Here is a 22,485-nt window from a genome sequence, read left to right as displayed (position 1 = left end):
GCCCACACTTTTTGGGCTTGTGAGCTGCTTTTAAAATGACCAAGTCAAAATGATCTACCAACAATAAAAATTTAAACACAAAGCACACTGTATGCAGAGAAAATGTTAATTATCATTTATATTCCGCGGGTTTTCAAAGAGGTCTTTATGCAATGTCACCTCAGTAACAACTATACAAAAAATAGACAAATATACCCTCTCCCTTTTTACTAAATCGCGATAGAGGTTTTTAGCGCAGGGAGCTGCGCTGAATGCCGTGCGCTGCTCTCGATGCTCATAGGCTCCCTGCGCTAAAAACCGCTATTGCGGTTTAGTGAAAGGAGACCATAGTGCAAAATATAGACATCAGATAAAAATTCTCAAAACGGACACATTTTGATCACTAAATTGAAAATAAAATCATTTTTCCTACCTTTGTTGTCCGGTGATTTCATGAGTCTCTGGTTGCACTTTCTTCTTCTTGACTGTGCATCCAATATGTCTTCCCTTCTTTCAGCCTTCTATATGCTGCTTCTCCTCAAGACCTCATTCCCTCCCCCAACTTTTTCTTCCTCTCTCCCTGCCCTCCTCTGTCTTTCTTTCTGTCTCCCTACCCCTCTTTATTTCTGTATGTCTGTTTTTCTCTCTCCATGCCCCCTTTCTTTCTCTCCCTGTCTTTCTCTCTCCATGCCCTTTCTGTCTGCCTCCCTGTCTTTCTCTCTCCATGCCCTTTCTGTCTGCCTCCCTGTCTTTCTCTCTCCATGCTCCCTTTCTTTTTTCTATCTTCCTGTCTTTCTCTCTCCATGCTCCCTTTCTTTTTTTTTCTATCTCCCTGTCTTTCTCTCTCCATGCCCCCTTTCTTTCTGTCTGTCTCCCTGTCTTTCTCTCTTCATGCCCTTTCTGTCTGTCTCCCTTTCTCTCTCCATGCTTCCTTTCTTTCTTTCTCCCTGTCTTTCTCTCTCGATGCTCCCTTTCTTTCTTTCTCCCTGTCTTTCTCTCTCCATGCCCCCTTTCTGTCTGTCTCCCTGCTCTCCCCCAAGCCACTGCCGCCATCGGGGAACAGGCCGCCTCCACCGCCATTGCCATCAGGGAACAGGCCCCTGCCATAAAGAGGACACTGAAGCGCTGGGCCAACCAACCTTCCCCACCCAACGTCAATTCTAATGTCGGAGAGGAAGTTCCGGGCAAGCCAATTGCTGCCTGGCTGACCTGTAACTTCCTCTCCAACATCAGTATTGACGTCAAGTGAGGAACGTTGGTCGGCCCGGCGCTTCAGCATCCTCTTTACAGGGTCGGGAAGCAGGTAGAACAGAAGACAATGCGAGTCTATCACGGAGCCCGAGATGGGCTCCGCGATCTTCTCATGTTGCCTTTGCGATCTACTAATCAATCTCGATCGACCTTTTGGGCACCCCTGAGGTATACGATCACTCAGCTGTAATCCTAATACAGTAAGACAAGATACCAACTCTCCTCCACCTAAATGTGAACATAAATTCCTCCAAAGGCTATTTCTTGTTTATAGAGCTTGTCACACCTCGAAATCCCTTCTCTGGGGGGGGGGGAGGGGGTGGACGGGCTTCTTTTGCATTGTTACCTTTCCCTCCAGTTGTGTTTCGTGCTCACCTCCTGCCTCCGCCGCACGGGCCATCTCACTCAGCCGCGTGGGCCCCATAAGTAACAGTAACAGCCATTCGACTTTACCCATCAACATCACAACCCCGCGCTACTCTGCAGCAACACCACCTGCAACCATCCTCTGAGCACCTAAATCCAGCACGCTCCAGCGCCACCCTCCCCCGATTGGTCAGCCCGACAAGATACCTAACTCAGTAGCCAATCAGCTACACCCAGCTTCTAGGCCATACATGTGTGTCGCGTAAAAAGTCCAGTACGGGATACATACAGCCTAGGCTCATACCGGCCCACCTTTTTTTCTAACCTGCCGGCGGTCATCTAAATTAGCGGGCGGAGGGCCCGGCTAAAAGGCCCTAGGGAAAACACTGGTATTCAATTTGGGAAGGCTGAGATATAACAAGTAACTACAGAAATAAACAGTCTCTGTAGCAGCTATGGTGTCTATTGCTTTATCCTGAAAAGCAGATGCATGAAATGGAAGGAACAATATGAGCAAAACCAGACACCCTCTTTAATAAGATAGGGTGATTATATATAGCTTCCTGTCTGGGTGAACAAATCTAGGCAGTCCTGTTTTTACTCCACTGAATAGTAGAACGTGTAGTTCTGGTTTTCTTATTAAGTTCCACCACCTCATCTTGAATGCAATGGGTCTCTGTTTTCTCTTCAGGAGATGAAATTATATTGTCATCTTAAACCGTCAGCCTTCAAGAATATCACTCAAAAGTTGCTAGTGGTACTTTTAAGGCAACGGTTGCAGCCTACAAAATATTCAAACTGCATGGGACTGAGCTGTTTTGCCTCCTCTTTCATGAGTTCCCTTAGTAAAAGGAAGCAGAACTAGAAAAGAAACTGGGACTGGCCACAAGATCCTGCCACTTGTAATAACATTGGGTACATCTGCACAGTAGGTGGAATGGTCTTAGGGGCCAGGAGAGTTCTCTAGGGATACTGTTGGGGGTGGGAGGTTGAGAGTTTGGAGGATGAGGGGGGGAAGATATTCACTTTGATTAGTTCCACCTCCTCCTCCCCCCTGAGGCTACCGGCGCTGCTCCATTTCCCCCCCTGCGAACCGGCATCCTCCCTCCCACTCGTGTCGCCCTCCCCTCCCCTGCAATCCTACACCCCCCCCCTGAGCACCGAAATAACATCCCTTACCCCGATTTGGCACCAGGACCAAAGCACAGGACATGCCGGTGCCCGAAGATTCTCCCTCTTGGCTGTGCTGGGCTGGGCTGGGCGGTGCATCAGAGATCCTCCCTCTTGCCTGTGCTGGGCTGGACTGGGCCTTGAGCATTTGCGCATGCTCAAGGCCTTCTGGTCTTGCTCTTGTTATTTTGGTGCTTGGGGGGGATGTAGGATCGCGGGGGGTGGCACTCGTAAATTGAGTCAAACTCGGTTTCCGAGGCGCCGATTTTGCGAATGTTTTTCTCATCTTGCAAAACACTCGTAAACCGAGGTTTGACTGTATTATGTGTGTGTTATTACACACCTTGTTAATAGGTGGATTATAAATACACTTCCCCCTCCCCATTCGCGGTTTCTGCACTCACGATTTCACATAATCGCAATTTTTTTCTGGGGAGGGGGAAAATTTTAAAAAACCATATTTTTTATCTCCCTGCTGCCTTCCCGGCCTTACCTGGTGGTCTAGTGGGCTTTTGGGGCAGGAGCAATCTTCCTACGCTCCTGCCCCGTGCAGATCGCCATGAGGAAATGGCTGTAGGGAGTTCCCGTCTTAGTCTCGAGAGACTACGGGAACTCACAGCAGCCATTTCCTCATGGCGATCTGCACAGGGCAGGAGCATAGGAAGATCGCTCCTGCCCCGAAAGCCCTCTAGACCACCAGGTAAGGCCGGGAAGGCGGCAGAGAGGTGGGGGTGGGTCAGAGCCGGATAATCGCGTTTTTTCACCATTCGCGGTCCGGCTTTGCACGTATCCCCCGCGAATAACGAGGGAGAAGAAGAGAAACTTTTCAGTCCTTCCATTCAAAAGAGCTGATGATGAAAAGCAGTTAAAAGTTCTCATTTTATGGCTCTGAGAGAAAGTTCTAGAACACAACGGTCGAGCCCATTAAACAGCTTATCTTCCTTTATTTTCAGGAGGAGATGTCGGGAGACAGTGCGGTTGGCTCAGGGGTTCCAGCAGCTTCCACTCGCAGCACATCATTCAAAGGTACCAGCCCAAGCTCTAAATACGTCAAGTTAAATGTAGGCGGAGCCCTCTATTATACTACAATGCAGACGCTGACCAAGCAGGATACCATGCTGAAAGCCATGTTCAGTGGCAGAATGGAGGTCCTTACAGATAGTGAAGGTAAGTCCAAATTTTCTTACAGAGCATTTATAATTATAATGTTGGTATCTAACTTTAAAAATAGCATTGGATAAGGAAATTGAAGAGTGCTGTTATGGAAAATATCAGGACAGAGGCAGGTTTTATGCCTGTAAGAGCAGCTTTGTGTGTTCTATTGGTTTTTTTTTTTTTAAATTGGCGGTTTTTCATAGATTGACCTAAATGCATGTGAATGATCTGAAATGATTTGTAAGACTTTTATACTGCCTCCCAAGACCTCTCAAAATGCTCATGGTAGTTTGCAAAAGAAAGTAGTATACGATCAACATCATTTAAATAATGTAGTACATTAAAGCTTAAATCATGGTTTGAATTACTAACTTTTAAAAAATTATTTGGCATATAATTCTCTGGAAATGGCCAGATAAGCTTATAGGTCTAGGTGGATTACAATAAAGGGAGAAGGCGGAATAGAAGTCAATAACTGTAATGTAATAATAATACTCAAATATAAACCAAAAGAGAGCACTTTCCCCTCCTTTTTTTAGGGGAAACATGTTAACTCGAATATAAACCAAAGGTTTATATTTAAATGCTATCCAGCTGTACAGCCACCTGCCCCTCCTGAACCTAACGCTGGCCTCTTCCTTGGGCCACCTTAAATCCTGGTGGTCTGGTGGTGTAGCAAGCCAAATTGGGACTGGAGCAATCCCTCTCTCACCTGAGATAAGGATCCTTTCTAGCTGTCTGTAGAATCTGGGAACACGCTGACCTGCCCTTCCCTTCCCAGACCTGCCCATGTCTAAATCCCCTGTGGAGTTCCTCACTATGAAATTCAGATGCACATGTTATAGGGCAGATCTGTGCATAACTCCTAATTACACTTCTCCCTCCAAATCCATGGTTTCAGCATCCGTGGATTCAGTTATTCGCAATTTTTTTATTTTTAAATTAAAGCTGTAATCCGGACCTTCCCCGCCTCCCTTCCAGAATCCCTTAAACCTTACCTGGTGATCTAGCGGGTTTTCGGGGCAGGAGCGATCTTCCTACGCTCCTGCCCCGTGCAGATCACTCATAGGAAATGGCTGCCGTGAGCTCACGTAGTCTCTCGAGACTACGACAGGAGCTCATGGCAGCCATTTCCTATGAGTGATCTGCATGGGGCAGGAGCATAGGAAGATCGCTCCTGCCCTGAAATCCCGCTAGATCAGTGTTCAACCTTTTGACACCTATGGACCGGCAGAAATAAAATAATTATTTTGTGGACCGGCAGTTGAAGAACACTGGGCTAAGTCGTGCCCATCTCCACCCAATATCCACCCCTAGACCCCGCCCCCTAATAGTAATCTAATCTAATCCTTAGGTTTGTATACCGCATCATCTCCACGTTCGTAGAGCTCGACGCGGTTTACAGTAGGAGAAATAGGAAGGAACTACAACAGAGGGTTAGAGGTAGAAGTGTGAAGAATATTAGAGGACTTGGGATGCCAAGATATAAGAGTTTCCTTGATTCCTAAGTTGGAGAGAGGCTTACATTTTTTGAGAAAAGCCAGGTTTTCAGATGTTTGCGGAAAACTTGGAGAGAGCTCAAGTTCCGAAGAGGGGAGGTAAGGTTGTTCCAGAGCTCAGTGATTTTGAAGTGGAGGGAGGTCCCTAGCTTTCCTGTGTGGGAAATGCCTTTTAGCGAGGGGAAGGATAGTTTTAATTTGTGGGAGGATCTGGTGGTATTAGGGTTTGAGGAATTCCAAGAAAGAGGGATAAAGGGAGGGAGGATACTGTGTAGGATTTTGAAAGTTAAACAGGCGCATTTATAGTACTAATTGTAACACCATTTTTCCCATTCATTTTTCATATATATACACACACAATATAATCGTATTAACAAAACATAATGGTTAACCACATAATTAAAATACACAAAGCACATTGTATGCTTTTCAACATTCATTCCTACCAGAAAACAGATAACCCCATGCATATGAAGGACCAAAAACTAAAAATGCTAATATTTACAAACAAACCCTAAGAGGAAAAGAAACACATGCATTTCTTCCTGAACAGACAGCAGATGTAAACCGATCACTAAATTAAAAAATAAAATCATTCCCCTACCGTTGTTGTCTCCCTCCCTCCATGCTGTGCCTTGCCTTCTGGCTTGCCCCCAGGTGTTATCTTCGGGCCTGTCCACAGTGCGATTAACGTGGCGTCTTTCGGCCGGCTCCAAGGATGCTGCATTGCGACGTCAGAGAGAAGGCTTCTGGTTCAGACGCAGGACATGCGTAGGAGCCTTTTCCCACTGCTTTGTGTGCTGCAGTACTCAGGGAGCCGGCCTGAAGACGCCACATTGATCGCACCGTAGACCGACGGCTGAAGAACGCTGTCTTCTGCCCAAAGAAAATTTCTGCGGACCAGCACTGGTCCACAGACCGGCGGTTGAAGAACACTGCGCTAGACCACCAGGTAAGGCTTAAGGGATTCTGGGGAAAGCGGGAGGGAAGTGGAGAAGGTCCGGAGTACAGTTTTAATTCTGGGGGAAAGCGGGGGGGGGGTGGGTCAGAACCAGCCCGAATATTATTTGCAGTTTTTTAATATTCACGGGCCGGCTCTGCCCCTAACCCCCGTGAATATTGAGGGAGAAGTGTACTGCAAATTAGATGCTTGTTAATGCCAATAATTTCCTAACTAGATTGCATGTGGCATGCCTGGTTTTGCACATCCATTCCTACTTAGAACATTGGTCTTAGATACAGTGGTCTTTCTCAAGACCAGTTCAGCATGGATTATGCTGAAGGGTGCTTCAGGGCTCAGCTTTGTGCCCCATACATTATAACATTTTTACTAATCTGATGCGGTAGAGGAAAGGCCCTGTTAGGGCTGGCCGTGAACAGCCTGTTTACAGCGCTGCCTTTGCCGACTGGCTGCTGCTTTGGGTAAATGAGGGGTTGGCAGGTCAGGACCGCTGCCGCTGTTGCTTCGGGTAAGTGAGGGAGGGGGGTTGGTGGGTCAGGACTGCTGCTGTTTCGGATAAGTGAGGGGGTTTCAGGAGGCCAGACCCAGGAGATGGTCCTGCAGGGTGAAGGGGAGGGGAGATGTATGGATGCTGGACCCATAAGTTGGGGGGAGAGAGAAAGTGGGGGTGGGAGGTTGATAGGGAGTGGAAGAGAATGAGGTGGGAAGGGAGACAAAACTATTTTTAGAGTAACAACCAGGCAACCAGAAACTACAGTTATCTGGCATCTATCAATCCCCATGGGTGCCGGATAACTGAGAGTGGGTTTTGGACTGTTGTATTACAAATTCTTTGCTCTAATAAAATTCATTAAAACATATTTTTTTTGTTTCTAGAAATTTTAGTCCCTTTTTCCCGGAGGTGGTCACATTTATTCAGACCCAAATGTATTAAATATTTATTTTACTGCATGGTTGCAATACATAGGGCCAGGTGTCCTTAAGTTAATACCTAGAATGGTTTCATTTTTAGATTGTCGATAGATTTTTGAAAGTTCAGTTAAGTAAAAGCATGTGCTAAACTTTTCCTCCCATTTTTTTCCCTTATATGTCCAAACTATGAATCCCCTCCCTCCCCACTCCACCCCCAGCATTTCCTGGGTACATTCTTTTCTGATCCCAAGTGAAGCGACTCATTAGTAAAGCTTATGTATGAGCTCACCGAGTCATGACCCAGCAGATTTAGCTGCCAGGAGGCCAAATACTCAGGTTTGCTTAGATTTTTTGATAAACATAGATCTTGGTGTAGGCAAACTTACATAGTTATGGTTTTCTTCCTATGAATTTATTTAAAGAGATATTTAATTGTGTAGGATTAAAATGCTTGGACTGAAGCAGTTGCTAAAGTATATTATAAAGCTCTTTAGTGCTTTCACACAGACCTTTCGCGACCAGGGATAAATTCTTCACACCTGTTCTTAAACCAGGCTCTCTTATGGAAAGATATGTTGGGTGTAGTTGAAAATGTTTCATCCTGGGGAAATGCTCTGTCCTAGTACTAAGCTACTTTATGGAGTTTTTACAGTGATACTATCCTGTACCTTCTGGTTTGTAAGGAGCATATAATTTAACTGTATTTTAGACATAGAATAACCATACTCGTCATGTAGCAGGAATTCACTCTGTTTTGATCCCTTGCTAATGAGCTACTGCTCAGATCACTTGCTGTGCTCCCCATTTATTAGCCATTGGAATTCCTATTACACCACCTCTGAAAATGGCTGGCCAGGAAAGTGGCTGGTCACCAGTAGTCATCTGGGTCTTGTAATTTCTACATCAATGCTTTCCCTGGTGTGCTGAATGCACTGAAGATAATGGGACACTTTTTATTCAGCAATCCTAGATCTACTCTGCAAAGAATTCAATTTTTCCCTAAGTGTTATATTCCAGAATCTCATCAGACTCTCCTAAACTGCCACTTGCACTTGATGCATTTTCATTTTGGAAACCATGTCAGATAGTATATCTAAATGTTACAAAGGTGTACAGAAATTCCTCATAATATAACCCACTCTTAGATTAAGAGGGGGAAAAGAGCTCTGGTTGGTCAGGATTTGAGTTCTGGAATGTGATTTTTGTTTTCATATTTAAATGCTTAGTGTTTTTTTCTCTAGTTCAGGACTTCTCAGCTGAGTGTTCAGGGTATTTGTAATGAACATGCATGAGAAATTTGTAGATACTGGCTTTCCACTTTGTATACATTAATTCTTGTGCCTAGTCTGTGTGGACTTCCTGAAAATCTGACTGGCCATGATCGGATCATTAGCAGGGCTGTGGAGTTGGAGTCGGTACACATCAGTGGTCTCAAACTCAAACCCTTTGCGGAGCCACATTTTCGATTTGTAGGTATTTGGAGGACCGCAGAAAAAATAGTTAATGTCTTATTAAAGAAATTACAATTTTGCATGAGGTAAAACTCTTTATAGTTTATAAGTCTTTCCTTTTGGCTAAGTCGTAATAATAATATTGTAATTTATAGCTAAAGAGACATGTGATCAAGAAACTGTTTTATTTTACTTTTGTGATAATCATAAACATATCGAGGGCCTCAAAATAGTACCTGGCGGGCCGCATGTGGCCCCCGGGCCGCGAGTTTGAGACCACTGGTACACATGTACCAACTTCAACTCCAGCTTCAAAATAAAAAGTTACAGAAGAGCAGGCCACGAGCCTAGTTCTCACATTAAAGCAGAAGCAGACAAAATCAAGACTATTTAGAATATTGGAATTTAAAGTTTTTATTTATTATAACACACTTTTGAAACTAGTTCTTGACTCTTCCTTAAGCTATAAAGATCAAATCAATGCCGTGTTGAGAGAATTCTTTTTCAGGCTAAGACAACTGAGAACAATCAGGCTGGTTCTAAAGTAAAACAAATTTAGGATGATCAATCAAGCAATTCTGCTACCATACCTGGACTACTGTAACTCTCTATACACTGGTATCATAGAAAAGGAACTCAAAAGATTACAGCGGCCAGACTGATAACTCAGAGCCAGTAAAATGGTCTGAAAGAACTACATTGGCTACCGATAAGGAAAAGAATAGTTCAAGATGGCATGCATGATCCACAAAACTGTATATGGCAAAAACTAAATCCTGTGGGCTCACCACAAATATCAAGGTTATGCCCTCCTCAATTCAAAACCAATGCAATGTTTCAAGATCCCTTCCTGTCTCCTCAACAAATCCAACGAAAGAATGTTTGAGTCCACCTTCGAATTCCAAGCTTTGGAATAAACTCCCAACATCTCTACAAAGATCTCCTCTTATTTCCGCTTCTAGTAGACACTGTCACCGGCCGCCTCAGGGCAATGGGTCCAGGACCACCGGGACAAGGAGTTGCTCTTGTGTGCTGCTGCGGGCGACACAAGGAAAAAGAAAATAAAAGGTTTAGTGAAAGGATTCACTCACAAACTAGGTAAGTAAATTTCAAAACACGGACTGGATTTATTTCTTGGATTCAAACAAACAGGTTGCTTCACTCGTTTATCCCAATACTAGTCATAAAGTAAGCAAAATAAACTTGTCAGGATTCTTGAGCAAACATTAAAGTCCCAAAACATTAAGCTTGCATGATTAAGCAGTTTCTAGGTTGTGTAACAACTTCAAGAGAGGGTCTAAACCCCCAAACAAGAAACCTTATCCTTAAGCGAATGAGGGCTCCATATTTCACAAGGAGTCCCAGCTTGGAAAGTTTTCTCAAAACAAACAATTCAAAAGAACAAAACAGTCTTTTCTTCTCTTCAGCTGAACTCGGCTTGTACCAGTGCTACGGCACTGATCTCTCCAGCAACACAAGTGCTGGGACAGGTGGTGTGCTCCATGTGGTGAAATAATTGCCAAAAATTAGGCCCTCAGTCCCTCCACAATAACGCGGGGCAAACCCCACCACCTAGGCATGACATAGTCCAACTTCCAAAAAGGGAAGAAAAAGAAAAACAAACCAAACAGCATAAGTCTTGCATAGTCTCCACATCTATGAGACACACTTGGTTTTTTCTCTTACGTAGAGCTTTTTGGACCCCAGTTAGATTAGAAAAGTTGAATAGCTCTAAGTCAAATAGATGCTGGCATTGTAATCTCGAAGTAGGGACTCTAGATCATTTATTATTTTATTGTCCCTTTATTTTAGCCTTTTGGAAATCTATTTGGGGGTCAAATAAATTGTTTATTGGAAAACCATGTGGCATTATCTTATGATACAATTCTATTCGGAATATCAATGAGGGCACAGAGTCAAATTTCCTCTAACAATAATAAGCTTTTATTGATCATGACAGGAGTCGCCATACAACAAATCACATTTAATTGGAAGAACTGGAATAGACTCAATTATTGCTTCTGGTGGAATTCATTATGTCACATCTATAAAATGGAAAGAGTAATTGCTATACAAAGAGGGAACTATAATAATTTTAATAAAATCTGGGGGCCATTGACAAGATATTGTAATGAATAAATACCATTTTTCCATTATAAATGCAATGGGGGAGGGATTTTATAATTTTATTAAATATTTAGATCAATAATAAAGAATATTGTATATGAGCTTTGTGAACACATGGAGGGGCATAATCAAAAAAACCGTCTAAGTCCCTTTTTGGCCTAAGGCCTTAAACGTTGAAAGCAAAAGCAGGGAAAGTGTCCATAACCAAAACAAACGTCCTTGTTTTGATAATGGCCTGCCTCTACATTCAGCTATTTAAACGCCCAGACCACCACTACGTTTACACTTGTACCCAAATGACGTCTACACTTTTACCCCATAATGAACCAAAAAAATGCCTAAGCCCAAAGGCCTTGATTCTCTAAAAGTGCGTCCCAATTTTAGGCAGCTGTAGACGTCCTACAGCTGTCTAATCAGCCAATCGGGATGCACGTTTTTTTAAAAAAAAATGCTCCCCAGGCAGGCCTGAAGGCGCCTCCGGGAGCCTAGGGAGACCCGCAAGATGCCTAAGCTCTTCTAAGGGCCTTAGGCGGGCCTTAGGCTGAACCTAGGCGGCCCTACGCGTCTCCCTAGTAGATGAGAAGCTTAAAAATGTAGGCCAGCAAAATGCTGGTCTACATTGTAAGTAGACGCGGCCGCTATACTTATCGCGGCAAGGGATCTCTCTGCCGCTATAAGTATAGCGGGCCGTGGCCCCTGACCGATCACTGGCAGGAGGGTGCCCAAACCCTCCTGCCCGAAGACGCACCCCCCTCCCCGACACTACCGACCGCCCCCCCCCCCCGACAATATCGATCGCTGGCAGGAGGGTGCCCAATCCCTCCTGCCCGAAGACGCACCCCCCCCCCCGGCGCTAACAACCCCCACTCCACCAAACCTGTTCTTACAGATGGGTCTTGCACGTCGAGCAAGCAGGCACGCCTCGTCGAAATGAGGCGGGCCCGCCCCTTCCCGGCCCATCCCGCCGAAGCCTAAGGCCTGATTGGCCCAGGCTCTAGAAGCCTGGACCAATCAGGCCTTAGGCATAGCGGGTCCGCCCATTCCCACTTAATCTAAGGCCTGATCAGAATAGGCCCGGGAGTCTTAGACTCCTCCTGTGGGCAGGGCCTTAAGCACATGGGCCGTGTTGTTATTTTTTTTTATTATGAACCCCATAGATTATAGTTGGATTGGGAGGGAATGGGTTAAAAATTTTAATGTTGAATATGATAGATTCAAGTGTTGTATTCAATTCAATTTAACTGTTATCTATTGTTACACTTGTAAAATGTAAAATGAATAAAGATTTAAAAAAAAAAAAAAAAAAAAAAAAGATCTTTCTTTTGATTATTTCTTATTTTTCTTTTTATGTAGGCTGGATCCTAATAGATCGATGTGGGAAACATTTTGGTACAATATTAAATTATCTTCGTGATGGTGCAGTTCCTCTCCCGGAAAGCCGACGAGAGATTGAAGAGTTACTTGCAGAAGCAAAGTATTACTTGGTACAGGGACTTGTAGATGAATGCCAGGCGGCTCTGCAGGTAGGCACAGAAATGCCGCTTTATTCTCAACCTCTGGTCGGAATATAACTTCCTGGTTGTTGATTTTGTTTGATACAAGAAAAAGAATTGGCCCCATTCATGAAGCAGGAAAATGTGGAAAAATAATACCTAATCTAAAAGAGGACAGTAGTAGATATACTTCAAATCCACAAGAAACTCCTGATTTTTTTTTCTTTAGCACCCAAATTGTGGAGTGACTTGCCCTCTGCAATTCAACTAGAACTTTGCTCAAATTCAAGGCCCTTCTAAGCCCCTCTTTTTTTTTTTTTTTTTCTTTCAATTTGGCTTTCAGAATAACTTCTATAAATTTATTAGAATTTTATTAATTTATTATGGGCCCCCCCTTTTCAAAGCTGCATTAGGTTTTATCGCTGGCTATGGCAATATTAACTCCAACGCTCATAGAATTCCTATTTGCATCGGAGCTTATACTGTTGTGACCAGCAATAAAAAAGCCTAATGCAGCTTCGTAAAAAGGAGGGGTATCATTTTGTACAAGTTTTATTTTAATCAAGAATTTTATGGTATGATTTGAGTCTTTTTCCTGTTATTAATGACATTCCTCTTTCCCTTTTGGGATTATTTTACTAAACTGTGGGGAAAAGTAGCCTTAGCACGTCCCTTGAGCAGATCTTTCCCATGCACTAAGGCCACTTTTCCTGTGGCCAGAAAATGGTTCATTTTCCAAATTAATGGCTTTGTGCTAATTTTCCAGTAACAAAATTATAATATCAAGTGTCTTTTAATTCAGTGTCAGGTGGTCTCAGAATAAACTATAAACTTTATTTTGACTGAAATGTTTTGAACCAGCAGAATAAAGATGCATATGAACCTTTCTGCAAAGTACCGGTTATCACATCCTCTAAGGAAGAGCAAAAGTTAATAGCAACCTCAAATAAGGTAAGATGCGCTATTTATCAATTTGACCTAATTTTATTGTAAACTTAAAAAATAGGGTACTCTGATACAAATGTTCTTCCCCATTTTTAATATTTTAACTGATTTTGTTATTTAAGGGCAAATTCTATAAGAAGCGCTCAAAAGTTAGGCGCCTATATAGGCACCGTTCAGCATGATTCTATTTTTTTTTTTTTTCTTTTTATTCATTTTTGAACTCTTACAACAAGTGAATTAAACCTAATACAAACAATTTTCACATATCACTTGTATTTACAAACAAATAGTCTTGTAAGATAAAATAAATACCCCCCCTTTTTATCAATATCAGCGCGATTCAAGTAAAATTGGGTGCAGTTTAGTGAATCACGCTGAACGGCACCTATTTTGGAGGCACTCATTAAATAGGCCAGCTGTAGGCCCAGCTAAAAGGTAGGCGCCCATGTAAGCTGTGACAGGGATCTGGCTAGTCCTAATAAAGCCCGGGGAAAAGCCCAGGGAAAAGAGCAGGGAAGCATTAATAATGTGCCAGGGACTAAGGAGAAGAAATATCCTGAGTATAGGGAAAATCCTGAGCACAAGGTTAAGAGGGAGCCTGTCCCTTTAAAAACTCACAGAGCTCAGGCTGGAACGGGAAGGACAGGGCTCTTTAAGGAATTAGCTAAAGCTGCTGTGAGGGGGCGTGGTTATGTGCCGAGTCTCCCTTTTTCTGAAGCTCCCTCGTCAGTGAGAGGGGAGGGACAGCTGGGACTGGAAGCTCAGGGGAAGCTGAGAAGGAACCCAGCTAAAGCAGCTAACTTTTGGCCAGCCTTGGAAAGTTCTCACCAGGATAGGGAAATGCAAAACCTTGAAACACTATCTGAGGTTTGTGACATGGACTGGTTAGAGAATAATGCTATGTCTTCTGAGGAAGAACACCCTATGGAATGGGAATAGGTTTAGGAAAGCCTGAATGTCCTTTTTCCTTGGTGAAAGGGTTTTTTTTTGTTTCTTCCTTTTTGGGTTTTATGTTTTGTAAAGGATTTTGTATCCGTGTTTCAAGCTGGGCTGGAAGCTGCTGAATTTACTTTTGTGTTAGATGAGTGGTACAGTAGCCACACCTGTGGGAGCACAAGTCCCTCTGCTCCTAGTAAAAGGGAACTGCCACTCAAATCTACCAGAAGCCTAATTAGTGCCTGGAACCAGGTAGCCTAACTATTAGCAAGGCAGGTACGGTTCTAGCACTGCTTGGGGAAATAACACCTAACCTGAACTGTATTTTATGTTCTTAATTTGTGAACTTGAATTGGCCAGCACTGAGGGTGCAGTGAAAAGAACTGGCACATGAGAGAAAGAAAGCAGAACAAGAGAAAAATGGAATGTTTTGGGTTTTTACTTTGAATGCCAAATTTTTACCTTTTTTTTTTGTTTGAAACTTTCCTTGTGGATAAATAAAAGTAATATATTTGGACAAAAACCCGGCCAGTGTGGTGTGCAGTTTATGGGAGGCACCAGGCCGCTGTGATCCACCATGGTTACGCTCGCGCCAAGACTGGGATTCTGGGAAGTTACTAGGCCTCGCCAGGATCCCGGTCCCACAAAGCGCATAAGCACACTTAAGAGCGGTGATTCTGTAAGAAGGCGCTTAACACGTAGCCACGCCCATGCCTAACATGCATAGCGCCTATTTTTTTTTTGAAGGCCGCCTAAATTTTTAGAGGTGCCTTGTTACAGAATTGCATTTTCTGGATAGGCGCCTATGTTTCAATCAGTACTGATTAAAAAGCTTAATTGAGCGCATTGCTCAATTTAGAGAGGCGCCTCTGTCCGAAATAGGTGCCTAACTTTAGGCGCTGGTTACAGAATTTGGGCCTTAGTGCCATTCTAACTTCATCTATAGTTTAGAGAAGCAGAGAATTGTGGCAAGCTCCATTATCATTGGGTTTCCTCACTTGGAATACTGTGTCCAACACTGGTCTCCATACCTCAAGAAGGATATAACTCTGCTGGAGAGGGTGCAGAGACGAGCCACGAAACTAGTCAAAGGTATGGAGAATTTGAGCTACAAGGAACATCTCAGAAAACTGGGTCTGTTCACCCTAGAGAAGAGAAGACTGCGAGGGGATTTGATAGAGACTTTTAAAATATTAAAAGGATTTGATAAAATAGACCAGGAAGAAGCATTGTTAACATTTTCGGAAGTCACAAGTACATGGTGGGGCCACAGCCTGAGTGGCAGCAGGTTCAGGACAAATGTCAGGAAGTTCTGTTTCTCACAGCGAGTGGTTGGAGCTTGGAATGCTCTCCCGGAGGAGGTTGTGGCGGAGACTACTGTTCTGGGTTTCAAGCGCAAGTTGGATGCACATCTTCTTGAAAACCATATTGAGGGATACGGGAAATCCGGGTTTCCCAATAGGTGTACTTAAATGGGCCACCGCATGTGCGGATCGCCGGACAAGATGGACTTCGGTCTGATCCGGTGAAGGCATTTCTTATGTTCTTATGTACATATCCAGACTATGACCATTCATTTTTGGTTTGTTTTATCAGATATAGCCTGTGATCATTTTAAAATTGCTAACTTTTCTGTATTAAAGAAAAAAACATATTGAATTCATTTTCCCCCTTTTTTTTTTTTTTTTTTTTTGCAGCCAGCAGTAAAATTGCTATACAACAGGAGTAACAACAAGTATTCGTATACCAGGTATTGGCTATAGTTTTAATGATATAGTCATTGTTTAGTTTAGTCCAGTCTTCTATGACTGGTTTCAGTTCTGAAATCAGTAGATGATCTGGGGATGGGGAGGTTTTTCAGTAGCTACAAGAAGCAAAAACTTGATGCAATTAACTGGTTGCTGTGGTTTCCATGGTAAATTTTTGATGCAATCGGCTAGTTCTCGGGAGGTCTCTCATACAAAGTTAATGTTTGCAGGAAAGCAGACTAAACAAAACTATTCTAAGCAGAAGACAAAGCACCGTGAAAGGGTTTAGTATTTTATTTCATACTGTCATTCTACCCGTGTTTCCCCAAAAATAAGACCGTGTCTTATATTAATTTTGGGTCAAAAAAACACATTAGGGCTTAGGATGTCTTATATTTTTTCATGTACAACAATCATCTCTCCCTTCCTCTCCTCCACCCCAATCCTTCCTCTTTCCTTTCTCCTTCCCCCCCCAACATATGCAGCATATTTCCTCCCCTCTCACCCATCCCCTTGTGCAGCAGCAGCAAAACCCCACCCACTTCTGCTCCGAGGTCTCCAAAAACAGCAGCAGCGCTCTGAACGGGCTGCTTCAAGGCCTTCCCTCAGCCGCATCACTGATGTCATCAGTGATGCAGCAGAGGGAAGGCCTCAAAGCAGCCCGTTCAGAGCGCTTCTGCTTTAGGAAGTCTCGGAGTGGAGGTATGTCAGGTCTCACCAGAGTGGGGGTCACTGAATTGACGAGTCTGTTTTTTTGGGGGGGTTTTCAGTGAATCGGGCAGCACTAGTATCAGGGATGGAGTCGGGAACATTAGGGGGAAAGGGCTTCAGGGGTCTATCTTAACTAGGGCTTAATTTTGGGGTAGGGCTTATATTAGGAGCATCTTTAAAAATCATGCTATGGCTTATTTTGGGGAAAACATGGTAATGGTAGCAGCTGTGTGGAGGCTTGTGCATGATGTGAACCATGACTGAGCTCCAAGGTTTCTCAGTACAGTCTACCTCACCTTTCTGAAAATTGCCCAGACCCTATGTGCCAATTTTATTCTGTCTGATGCTACTTTAAAAAAAATTTGCATCAAAAAATATTTTTTACTTAAAAAGATAAACTTTAATTCAAATGTTCTTGTTTTTTTTTAATTTTTAACTCTTAATTGTTGAAATCCAGCAGGCTTATTCTGTGTTATGGTGGGGGTTTTTTCTTTTCTTTTTGCAGTAATTCTGATGATAATATGTTGAAAAACATTGAACTGTTTGATAAGCTGTCACTGCGGTTTAATGGGCGGGTCCTCTTTATCAAGGACGTTATTGGAGATGAAATCTGCTGCTGGTCTTTTTATGGACAAGGGCGCAAGATTGCAGAGGTCTGTTGTACGTCAATCGTATATGCTACTGAGAAAAAACAGACCAAGGTAAGCATTCTCTCTTACTTCACCAGACGTACAGTGCTGACCTGCTTTAAAGTCACCGTCCCTGGAAACGTGGTTCAGAATCTCCATGGCTTGAACTTAATGAAAACTTGGCTATAACTGATTTTAAGTTCAGAAAAGTTCTGAAACCTTGGTTATTTACCAAGAATTTTGGATAGTTTTTTTGTAACACATTAAGGTGGACATTTGCTTATTGATACCTGAGATTGATTTATTTGAGGGTGAATTTTACCATTTTTAATGTTAGTCTGACTATTTTGTATATTTGGAGCTCTTTTAAGACTTTTGCTGGAAATCACTCTTCTAGAGCAGGGGTAGGCAATGTGGTCTTCGAGAGCTACAGATAGGTCAGGTTTTTCAGGATATCCACAATGAATATGTATGAGATGGATTTGCATGCACTGCATCCTTGAGATGCAAATCTAGCTCATGCATATTTATTGTGGATATCCTGAAAACCTGACCTGCCTCTGGCTCTTTAGGATCGGAATTGCCTACTCCTGTTCTAGAGCCACAGGTTAAGATAGTTTATAAATATTTTATTATTGTTATGATTATGTGACTAACCAGATCTTTCAAGATACAAAAGATAACCTGATGATTCCCAAGTCTGTAAGTCTTGTGAGTGACACTGATACAATCACATTTAAAATTCTCAGGAATATTCAAGTTTCAAGTTTATTAGAAATTTGATGAATTGCTTATACATATTTTACTAAGCGAATTACATTAAAATCCAAAATATACATACAACATACAATTTAAAAATACAACTAAAAAAAAGGGGTTGGACGGACAGACAAACAGACAAGACTGAATACGTGCATATTTTGAAAATCAGTGGCCACAATTTTGGTCCTGGAGATTAAGGTCTACAAAGTCAGCATCTATGAGTCAAACGTGGATGTTTTTGTTACATCGAGTTTTATGGACCTCTACGCATTTACAAAAGATAGATAGCACTAGATCCAATAGATGCTGGCATTGTAGATTAGAAGTTGGGACGTTAGATCATTTAATTTTTTTTTGTCCCTGTGTAAATGCTTTTTGGAAACTAATTTGGCCCCAAATTAATAAATTATTAGAAAACCACGTAGGACTCTCATATGACACTATATTATTTGGTACAGCAATGAGAACTCAGAGTCCGATTTCTGCAAATAATAAGTTATTATTAATATTGACAGGGGTCGCCATGCAACAAATTACTCAAAATTGGAAAGATTATACTAAATTAAATTATACATTTTGGTGGAATTCAGTTTGTCACATATATAAGATGGAAAAGGTGTTAGCGTTGCAACAAGGGAATCTTCATAATTTTAAAAAAATATGGGAACCATTGACTAATTACTTTAATGATCAGATATCTTAGCACATGGGTAGCAGATATGTGGGGATGGGGTGGGAAATGTATATCATATGGAATTAGGAATATTGATAAAAAGGGGGGTATTTATTTTATCTTACAAGACTTTGTTTGTAAATACAAGTGATATGTGAAAATTGTTTGTATTATGTTTAATTCACTTGTAAGAATTCAAAAATGAATTAAAAAAAAAAAAAAAGAAAATCAGGTCTGTTGGGGTTAGGGGAACCAGGCTGGGGAGCTACTATCTATTAGATACAAGCAGCATGATTTGAAAATAAAGTGAAAGATGGAGCATGTTTAGTTTGTGCATTTCATGAGTAACCCTTTTCATTGCGAACGCAGGTAGAGTTTCCAGAAGCACGCATTTATGAGGAGACTCTGAACATTCTGCTGTATGAGGCTCAGGATGGGCGTGGCCCTGACAATGCCCTGCTGGAGGCCACAGGAGGAGCTGCAGGGCGCTCCCATCACCTGGACGAGGATGAAGAACGGGAGCGGATTGAGCGTGTGCGAAGGATTCACATAAAACGTCCAGATGACAGGGCTCATCTTCATCAGTGAGGTGATTGAAAGTGAGAAGCTGCTCACCATTGTCTCCTGTAACAGTGGAGAGGTTAATCACCTGATATCTGCCATGGACAGCCAGGTGAATTCATTATTTATGGTCTCCTGAGTTTGTATCAAGCTAGATTATTTTTATTTTATACATATAAATATTTTAGTGTGTTGAAGTAGCTCTGTCATTGCACATGTAAAAAAATAATATATTCCATCACTTTTTGTAATAAACAGGATGATGCACAAATCATTTGCCGTTGAAGTCTAGAATATCTGTGAAGTCTTAACACTTCCCACAGATTGTGGGAAATTTATTTTTTCTCCAAATACTAATAGAAATGTGTTTTTGGAAAACACTGACTCTGACTGGCAAGCCTGTTCAACAACAAGCAATAAGAGTCCTGGCAAACTGACCCAGACCACTTTTTGTCATTTGCAACATTTCAAAATAATTGAATTTTTTTAATTTTTTAATTTTTATTTTTTGGTGTTTTCAAGTGGATCATGTGGTAGGAGTGCACATGTCCCTCTCTAGTTGCATGAGGCAATTCTGTAACAGACAGTGAGTAGAGTCTCACTGAACCAAGGAAGTTCAGTTTCTGCCAAAACCAAATCCATGACTGAAATTAGCTGCTCAGATTTGGTAGAAACTGCTACTTATTTCTATAATGCTGCTAGACATACACAGTGCTGTTCATTAAACATGTAAGAGACAATCAATTGACTAGGCCCCATTGTCACTTCCACACACAGCTAGCTGTTGCCGCCACACACGGCCTCTTCTCCACCCTGGCCCACCTTAGGCACACTGGGCCTTGTGGGGGGGGGGGGGGGGAGGAGGGAAAGAGGCAAGAACATTCCACAGTTGCTCTTGCCCCAGCCATCTCTACTGCCAAAATTACTGCCTTGAGTGTCAACGGCAGACTTGGCGGACATCTTGGGATTTGAGCTAATATAGGCAGGAGCCTGGGAGAACGGGGGAGAGCTGTTAACTGTTCTTATTATAGAATATAAGTGTAAACAGACATCATCATGCCTAAAAATGTAGGTGTGTGCATTATACCATATCTATGGCTTGTGTAAATGTCATATTTAGGCCCAAACATTTACACATGTAACTTACAGTATTTGTAAATACCCAGAGAAAATGTTGGCTCCACTGATGCCTTTCCTCTGTGAGTACCCTCTTAGCAATTCCAGGTTAAAGCCATTTTGGAGCACAATTTTAGAATAGCAGTTATTTGCATTACTGCCAGTCATGCACATAAATATATAATTGTCTTCATGAATGGCAGTATTCTATGAATTTAAGCGCTCAAATGGTGCTTAAATTTAGGTGACCTGTTATTCTGAGGAAGATACTGTGATTTATAGCATCAGCTGCCTTGCTTCTTCATCAGTATAGGTGCAAGTAAAACTGAAGTCTTTCGTTCTTAGCACCCTACTGCAAGTCATGAACAGTCATTTTTTATTAATCCCTCACAGGTCTGACTTAATGCACACTCATACTATAACTGGAGTCAGCACTTGACTCACTGGGACAGCGCCATTACCACAGCCGCAGAAAGCATACGAAGTGCAGGCTGATGACACATGGCTTGTGTGCTCAGGTTGGAGCCCCCAGAAATGCAAGTGTTGCAACCTAATTTCAGACTCTGAGAACAAAAGCAGGCCAAGTCCACTTTGTTACAGTGGGAAGTATTGGCTATCTAAGTTGCTAAGTCTTTAGGCATAGAAGCTATGAATCGGTGTATAGCTCTGCCCCAAACCCCCGCAAATACGGAGGGGTAAGTGTAGTAGTAACTTTGGAAAAACTTAGAGAGCCCTGTTACTAAGCTGTGTTAGGCACCGATGTGCACTCAGTGCAGCTTAAAATGGTGTACCGCAGGATGCGTTCAGGCATCCTGCGGTACGTGCCATTTTAGCACTTGCTAATCCATGCGCTTAAACATTTCTCAGTTTTTTTGGGGGGAGGGGCTGTTCCAGAGTGAATCAGTTACCACAGCTTCATTACTGCACACTAATTTATTAACATAGGATTATCATGTGAGCCCTTACTGCCTATAAAATAATTTTTATTAATGGCAATATTAGTACATGTCCACTAAAGATGGCTTGCTGTTTATCCCTATAGTTATCCCAGGACAAGCAGGCAGCTATTCTTGACTGATGGGTGACGGCACCGACGGAGCCCCGGTACGGACAATTTTAGAGTGATCTCACTCTAAGAACTTTAGAAAGTTCTAGCTCGGCCGCACCGCGCACGCGCGAGTGCCTTACCGCCCGACAGAGGCGCGCGGTCCCTCAGTTTCTTAGTTTCCGCGGAGCTAAGAAGACGCGTTTTTCAACGGCTGTTGAAATTTTTTCCTAACTTGCCTTCCCGCTCGCGTAAACGTTTTGGCTTAATTTGCCTTTTTTCTTTCTTTCAATTTTGTTAAAAAAAAAAAAAAAACTTTCATTTTTTTTTCTTCAGTTTTCGGTTTTCCCCGGCGGGGCCTTCTGCCACCATCGAAGCCTCGGCCTTCGATTTGGCGGAAGCCGTTTTTACTTTCATGCCCCCTCAACCGGGTTTTAAAAAGTGCCAGCGGTGTGCTAGGCCTATATCTCTCACGGACCCACACAACTGGTGTTTACAGTGTTTGGGTCCTGAGCATCAGGCCTCTACTTGCACCCGCTGTGCTACTTTAAAAAAACGGACATTAAAAAATCGCCAAATTCAACAGCGATTGTTGTTCGGTGCCGAGATGTCCGACCCCGTTCCTTCGACTCCGGCTTCGGCACCGATTCAGTCGGCACCCTCGTCTTCGACGCCGCGTGATTCCACACCGGCGTCTCAACAGTCAGGTAAGCCGGCTAAGAAGCCTTCCCCGCTGGAACGTCTTCCGGCCTCGAGTGCAGTGAGTCCAATCCTGCCGCCTGTAAGATGCCAGCGGAAGCGCTCCGCCCCTATAGAGGTGAGTCCCTCGACATCGGGCTCCTCATCTCCGGGGCGTCGAGCGGCACCGCAGGTACCGCAGAAGAAAAAAGCAGTACCGGTGCCATCCCTCGATGACCGCATTACGGCCATCCTTCAGGTGCAGCTTAAGGAGCAATTAGAACGACTCCTTCCTGCTATCATGACACCGAACCTTC

At 43.0% G+C, this 22,485-nt stretch overlaps 1 protein-coding gene across 6 annotated transcripts in view; it reads left to right on the top strand.

Annotated features, from left to right (window-relative positions):
- The window catches only part of KCTD10 (potassium channel tetramerization domain containing 10), a 29,155-nt gene extending 9,552 nt beyond the window's left edge, over positions 1–19,603 (top strand). For 5 of the 6 annotated variants that reach the window (XM_033954793.1, XM_033954790.1, XM_033954792.1 and 2 more), the window contains exons 2-7: positions 3,720–3,933; positions 12,225–12,394; positions 13,226–13,315; positions 15,943–15,995; positions 17,210–17,405; positions 19,138–19,603. In XM_033954793.1, coding sequence (XP_033810684.1) covers positions 3,720–3,933; positions 12,225–12,394; positions 13,226–13,315; positions 15,943–15,995; positions 17,210–17,405; positions 19,138–19,356 — 942 coding nt within the window. In that variant the 3' untranslated portion in view covers positions 19,357–19,603. The remainder of the gene's footprint in view (positions 1–3,719; positions 3,934–12,224; positions 12,395–13,225; positions 13,316–15,942; positions 15,996–17,209; positions 17,406–19,137) is intronic. The other variant, XM_033954791.1, reaches the window with a different exon arrangement.
- Positions 19,604–22,485: the final 2,882 nt, after the last annotated feature.

The sequence above is a fragment of the Geotrypetes seraphini genome, chromosome 8, assembly GCF_902459505.1.
Source record: "Geotrypetes seraphini chromosome 8, aGeoSer1.1, whole genome shotgun sequence".
NCBI lineage: Eukaryota > Metazoa > Chordata > Amphibia > Gymnophiona > Dermophiidae > Geotrypetes > Geotrypetes seraphini.
This window is presented reverse-complemented; position numbering and strand designations above follow the sequence as displayed.